We start from the raw sequence: 7228 nt of genomic DNA, 5'->3' as shown, positions 1-7228 counted from the left end.
GGTAGTGTAGATTCAAATTTGTTCAAATCATGACCCCCGGGAGTAGGATGGGGCCACAATGTGTGATCAAAGTTTTACATAGGAATGCATAGGAAAAATCTTTAAAATTCTTCCATGCTGCGATTCCTCATATGAAAAATGTGATATTCTGTAAATTGCAAACTTTCCCAAATAATATATTTAAAAAATTATTGATGAAAATTGCTTCTGTCGATGCACGCATGTGGAAGATGAAAGCTTCATGAATTTATTGAAAAGGAATATAAATCATAGGTTTAATTTTCTGGAACATTTTGAAATAATGTTCTTTTGTAAATGTTATCAACCTTGAACATCAGATTGTTAGGATGTAGACGTTCATAACATCAGCGGATCCTGTGTCTGGAATGAAAGACATGTTTCTTAGTGCAACCTTTTAATGGAACAATACTATATGAAGGGAAAAAAATATTTGTATCGTTTGGCAATAATCAAATTCAAAACTACTAAAAGTGCTAATTATAAAATCATGAACAGTGTTCTACTTTTTTAAAAAACTTATAATTATATCGTTCTTAAAAAATAGTTTCAGCTTCTCTATTATTTCATTAAGCTTTGAAGTTTACTTACATGTATGATATAAATTTAAATAAAAAAAGACTTAGGGTTTTTTAAAAAAAATACTTTTTTCGAACAATTTCTGATAACTATAATGCGTATTTTTTTTTTCCTATTTTACCTTGATAAATCTTTTCATGGAAGAAGAATTACGCTAAATATTATTTTAAATTTTGCACATAGGCCCGTTAGCAGTAGTGCGTTATCTATTAAGTAAGGTACCATGATTCCAGTTGGAAGCCGTCAAACTCTTGCTGTACAAAAAGAGTGGATAATCTCCTTTGTTCTCCCAGGGACACACAGGGATTCTATCTATCACAACTAACCATCCAATATCGTTAGGACATTCTCCATATTGTTTGTTGATGAAAAAATGTCTTTTAAGATCAGCATTATGTCTGCAGAAGAAGTAATATAAACTATAGTTAACTATTGTAAATACTTTGATACTTTGAATCTTTACTATAGAATTTTTAGATTTGGAATCTTCTTATTTCTGATATTACGTACCAATTATTAAGTTTTGAAATAATATGTAAATATACAAGAAATATCTCTTTTTAATACGCTGACAAAAGAAAAAAATTAAAAATTAAAAAAAATATGTTACGAAAATTATTGTAAAAATACTTGGATTAACTAGTGAAAATGGTGAAAACTTTGATACTATAGTTAACTATAGTAAACTATAGTTTGTTATAGTACTTTTTTGTCAGGGAATGATTGATTTTTTTCATAATTTAATTGTGTTCATCTTTTTCAGATCTCCTTGAAAATAAAATAAAATCATGTAATAAATGTTAATACCCATTCATGGAGAAAAAGTTAGTATGAGAACTACTTTTTAGATCGGACCAACTACTGTGTAATAATCTGGATTTGCTGAACCAGTCTTCTTTGTTGCTTCCACTTCCGTCGAATTCCAAAAATGCCAATGTTTTTCCAAGTCCTCCAAACACTACACGAATCTAATTGCAATAATTTAGTCAGGAGAAATAAAAACCCTTGCAACTGGTTGATTAATTAACTGAAAAAAAATAGGCCATATAACTTACTTGTCAAAAGATACGTGAATTGAAATCTACTTATCATATTATATCAAATCATAGGATAAAATACTTTATAAAATTACGAAATGTTACAAAACTTTATACAATATTATATAATATTATGTTCTTTAACTTTTAACATTATGATCTCTAGAGTGGAGATTTGCTAGAACCAAATGAACCACAGTCTTCTAATCTCTTTTTATTTTTTCTTAGATAAAGGTTCGTTCAAATAAAACAATGAAAATTTTCAATTAAAATAAATACAGGAAGATATATTTAGTTTCAGTCCCATGTAAGTGAAATATATGGAGATAACGATCAGTATTCAAACTCAAAAGTCCATAAAACAATACAAAATAGGAGCAGAGCAAACACGGACCTCCAAACATCAGAGGTGGATCAGGTGCCATGGAGGTGTGAGCATCCCCTGCCGACCGGTCACACCCGCCGTGTGCTCTTTGTCATGATCGGGAAATAACTGAAAAATCCGTCGACAATTCAGTGTGTAAATAATGGCCTAACAATTAATATGAAAAACGTCAGTCAGCATTTTACTCAATGATAAATTGTATTTGTTGACAAGGTCATTGTATCGACCATAGAAAGTGTCTAAAAATGTCAAAGAGCAGAGGAAATATGTATACGTTTTAAAATGTATCCTAAGAAAAGAGTTTTTTTTAAACCTTGCATTATATAAAATTCACCTTTTGATATCAAAAAGCGTAGCAAATAAGTTTCTTTTCACAATAATAATACATTTGCATTTATTTTATCACAATTTTTGTATACTTATTCAAAAGACCATTCATGTCATTAGTCGATGAAAATGAAAAAAAGTGAAGATAACGAAGAGTTATCATTATGAAAGAGTCAATAAACAATTGAAATCTGTAAACGGGGAATAAAACACCAACGCCCGGGAATTCCAGAGCTGGGATTAGGTTCCTAGGAGGTTTAAGCTCCCCCTGTCGACCGGACATAACCACTGTTACATGTAGCCCTATAAATTGATCAGGTGGACAGAATATTCCATAATCATATTAAGTAAGAAAACTATGACTTAACTTCACGTATTGGTATGAAACACACACACAAAAAGAGCAAAAAAAAAAAAAAAAAAAAAAGCAAGACTCATTGATAGGTTATATTTGCTAAGTCATTATAACGACCAAAGAATTAACGAAATGCTGACTTTAAACGAGGTTGTTGAGATCCCTGTGACATCAACTTATCTGCCTCGGTTTAAGAATTGGTCGTACACGGAGCATCCTCTTGAGTATCGAATAAGCTTGCAGACTAAAACACCCTTTGCAGATGAATATTACTACATAAATAAGGAAATTTGACGACGGAAAAGCTGAGATCATTTCGTTTGTCATACAATTTAGTTGTTAGTTTGCCCTCATCGTCTATAATCAGTAATACGTCCGAATATGATACAGATGTGGCAGACTCTGTAGCTATTGTTAATTGAATAAAAATAAATTTGTTGATGACCAATTACAAGATAAACAAATTTTCGAGTTCCATTTTTATTAAAGAGGCAGGTTTTTTCCAAAAGCATATATTTTAATTTTTCGTGAGGAATGGTTATATAAAGTGTAGAACAGTTTTGATGTTACTGAGTTTTGAAAAAAAAAGTTACTGTAAAAGTTCTTAAAGTTCTTTGGAGTTTTCGAGAATCCCCATCTGATGTACACCACTTCACAATGACATAGATTATACCTAATGGAATATCTTTTATAATTAATGGTTAACATTATGATTGATTAATACTTAATTAAAACTTACAAACGTATGAGATAATGAGTGTTCATACCTCAGGTTTTTTTTTTGATATAATATTCCATAAAAAAGGACAGCATTTATATTTTACTGTTAGTACTGATTAATTATGCGTGAGTGATGTAAAAAAAGGCTTCAAAATACAACTTGAGGGATGAAAAAATCACCTTAACAATGTTGAGCGAGTTCCACTGATCAATTAAGGGACTTCGGAGATGCTTCCCGTTGTTCCTCCAGTTTTCTAGCTTAAATCCCCCGGGAATGCAGCCGAGATCTGGTGTGCATCCTGCTATTGACCCATTGTCCCAAGCAACACGGACATTCTGTCCGTTACCCTTTACTGCATGAAAAACCAGGGTCCAGCCTAAATTGGAGCGAAGATTTTTTTTTAACTTGAAACTAATTAGGTCGTTTTATGTAAATAATAAGTTATCTTGTATTAGGGATAAAATTTTTAATTCGACGTAAAATATTTTAAATGGAACTAGATTTATAATGCAAATATGCATGACTATAAAATCAATTCAAACATTTTTTGCAAGATTTAAAAAAATGTTATAAATTGGATGACAATTAAAAAAAACGATGTTGGAAAGAAAATATGTCCAAAAAATTACTCGATTGTACTTACACGACTATATATATATATATATATATATATATATATATATATATATATATATATATATATATATATATATATATATATATATATATATATATATATATATATATATATATATATATATATATATATATATATGATAACCTTACTCTAACCAAGGGGTCCAATAGGTTTTAAGAAACTGTTTGCTTATCAATATAATTTAGTCTGGCCCTGCTGCTATTTAAAAAGACTTTCAAAAAGTGCAATCAATTGTAAGAATTTGATACCATGAACTGGTACCTTACATAACCTATATAGGCAAAAGTGTCAATGTAATAACTATAGTAAATATAATTCTATTTACTATAGTGAAAACTTCTACACTTTGATTTCCTATAGTGGTTACTTAGACACATATTAACTACAATTAAAACTTTTGACACCTTCATTTACCATAGTTATTACTTTGATACATGTTTATTATATCGCTATGTGTAGTTGATAACTCTACGCACATGGTTTGAAAAACCGTGATTACATTGTTACTAATGCCCTATACTAATAAGAAAAAATTGGGTCTTCTTTTTACTATACCAAAATTGATATTATAAAAAAAAACGAATTGAGGAACAAACCTTTTTCTTTTGCATAAAGACTAAATAAATTCACATGCTGTAAATGCAAAACATCAATACGTAATTTTTATAAAATAATAATTAAAAAAAATTTAATACTGGATAATACCTGTTTGAGTAATTGGATGAAACTCAGGGTTCTCCACATCATGGAGGAAGTTGTGCAAAAGCGAAGTATACAGATAAAAAAAAACTCCTGTGTGGAGATATTTACTCATGCGGATCATCAGTATTATAATGATGCTGATCATAAATACTAATTTATTAGGTGAATGCAGCAACAAATATGCCAAAAATAATGAAATCTAAAAGAAAAAAAAAACGAAAGAAAAGTAAAGGCAGATTACACCTCTCTGTTCTGAATGATATGTTCAATGTATATTAATAGCATAATAGGCAAACAAATCTACATGATACAGGAAAAGTGATAAAAAAAAGTTATAAACGCGTAAGAAATAAACATTTTAAACTGATATTTTACAATTTCTTTGAAAACTTTCAATATCGCGTGGATTTTCAAATATTTTTTTTCAAACCCTCCCTAAACATTAATACAGTGTCAAATGTTTTATATACAGTGAAACGTGTCTTATGGGGTAGTTGTGTGTTCCGAAATCTTGCCAATAAATCCCTTTCAGTAAATTCAATTGTTGCAAATTTTGTCTTATCCGGAATGTTGTCTAATCTGCCCGTTTTCCATGTAACCAGTGGTGTCCGCATTAGACAGGTTTTACTGTAGTTTTATGATTTTTTTTTCCTGATGTATTTAACTATTTTGATGATGAACAAATGTATGTTTAAACCACATGATAAATCCATATAAAATATTCAGACCTGCTGTCACAATGGTGGCAGGTTACAGGTTTGCAGCTATACAGCATTGTTTGTTTGTTTATTGTATAACGTCCCTCTCGAGAATTTTTCACCCATATGGAGACGCCACCAGTTGCCGGTGGATGGCTACATATTTTTTTCTTATACTCGGCACTGAGGGCCATTGAGCAGTGAGGGATCTTTTTCGTGCCAGCACCTACTGCGACACGGGACCTCGGTTTATATGGTCTCATCCGAAGGACCGGTCTCCACGTCCCACAGTGGGATTCGAACCCGCGACGTAAGGATCAACTCCTTACTCTGCGACTCTAGAGCGAACGCTCTAACCACTGCGCCACGCAGGTGACTATACAGCATTGTAAAAAAGAAACTGACAAAATAACGAAATAGACAAAACTGAAAAAAGATGCTTATTTATTTATTCTAGTCGCAAAGTTTTCGCATCCTAGAACTTTCTGTAAATGCAGCTTATTAGTTGGACATATTTTGGGGCTGTTGAAAAAGAAAAACAAGGATTTTATATAAAATATCTTAGGACATAATCTGTGTTACAATATTCTGTGAAATTAACATTTTTGCATCATATTGTATAATGTAAATGTATTTAAAATAGCCAAAAATGACAAAGGTAAACAATCTCCGTATATTTTACACTCCCAGGACATGGATCACCAAACAAAATACTCCCAGGTTTAAATTGACAGATTGGTTTATTGTTACACAGCTCTGAAACTGCAGATGTGACGTTCCTTTGACAACCATAAACCCTTTTTCCACCACATTTGTTCCCTTTCGGTTGTCCGAAGATAGCCGAACGTATTACGATTCTTTCACGACAACGTATTGTTGTCGGCCTGTTGTCGCATACCACGACCTTATGTTCAGTCACACCATTTTGTTCTTGGGGAAAGAAATACAGATGAAGCTTAGAATTAGTTTGGTAAATTATTTTTCATAAAAATTTTATATAGTTTTTTAACGCTTCAGTGGTGCAGCATTTCATATGTTAGTTGAGGGCCGCTTTTAGCCTAAGAAGTATGTTAGCTTTTAAAAGTTATCTTATATTGTGATAAATGCATACATGTGCGATATAACATTATCGTGCTAAATAAATAAGAAGGTTAAAGGGTATTTTAAAGATGGAGAATTTTTAACCGATTACAACCAAGTAACATGTCTGATATATTTTGATCATGATTCTTAGAAAGATAGAAAATTTTTACCTATTGAAAGAGAAACCATTGCAGCTACAAGGCAAATATCCAACAACAAAGTAAGTTTCATGCTGCAAGGGCCCTATCACCTTCTGTATCTTTACCAATGATGTAAAATGTTTGTCTCTTCTGGGTTTCATGTTTAACCTTATAAATATTCATTTTTACCTCAGGCTAATGATACATAAACACATCCATTTGATACATATTGTGTGATGCACGGCTTCCATTTTCATACAAACACGTAACATCTGTTATTTATTATAAAAAGTCTTCATTGTGAAAACGTAAAATGAAATTAACTGTCGACAACTATTCCCTATAGAACTAAACAAGAAATAATTTCCCATTAGATTAAGATAACATCTTATCCACTAATATTTTCTGCCATTATAAAAACAAAATTGCTGATAATGATACATTTAACATTCAATTATAGTCTTATCTTCACTGATGTTCAAGATGAATGTAATCAAAACTTCCATTTTCCACTTGATTTAACAT

General features: G+C 31.0%; 1 protein-coding gene across 1 annotated transcript; it reads right to left on the bottom strand.

Annotated features, from left to right (window-relative positions):
* Nucleotides 1–233: 233 nt before the first annotated feature.
* On the bottom strand, nucleotides 234–6822 carry LOC133201704 (uncharacterized). Its single transcript, XM_061337493.1, has 5 exons — nucleotides 6734–6822; nucleotides 3602–3798; nucleotides 1405–1565; nucleotides 820–995; nucleotides 234–381 (listed from the first exon to the last, which is right to left on the bottom strand). The coding sequence occupies exons 1-5, from the start codon at nucleotides 6792–6794 to the stop codon at nucleotides 335–337; spliced, it is 642 nt and encodes a 213-aa protein (XP_061193477.1). The 5' UTR covers nucleotides 6795–6822; the 3' UTR covers nucleotides 234–334.
* Between the last annotated feature and the right edge of the window lie 406 nt (nucleotides 6823–7228).

The sequence above is a fragment of the Saccostrea echinata genome, unplaced genomic scaffold, assembly GCF_033153115.1.
Source record: "Saccostrea echinata isolate AGI-Se365-2 ecotype Australia unplaced genomic scaffold, CSIRO_AGI_Sech_v1 ptg000045l, whole genome shotgun sequence".
NCBI classification, from domain to species: domain Eukaryota; kingdom Metazoa; phylum Mollusca; class Bivalvia; order Ostreida; family Ostreidae; genus Saccostrea; species Saccostrea echinata.
This window is presented reverse-complemented; position numbering and strand designations above follow the sequence as displayed.

What these genes read in the sequence shown, in the direction of transcription:
- LOC133201704 (XM_061337493.1), bottom strand. Translation starts at nt 6,794, where the DNA reads ATGAAACTTACTTTGTTGTTGGATATTTGCCTTGTAGCTGCAATGGTT. An exon ending in AATGGTTTCTCTTTCAATAG is followed by an intron (nt 3,799 to 6,733) that starts GTAAAAATTTTC and finishes GCTCCAATTTAG; the next exon opens with GCTGGACCCTGGTTTTTCAT. An exon ending in AACTTTTTCTCCATGAATGG is followed by an intron (nt 996 to 1,404) that starts GTATTAACATTT and finishes CTTCTTCTGCAG; the next exon opens with ACATAATGCTGATCTTAAAA.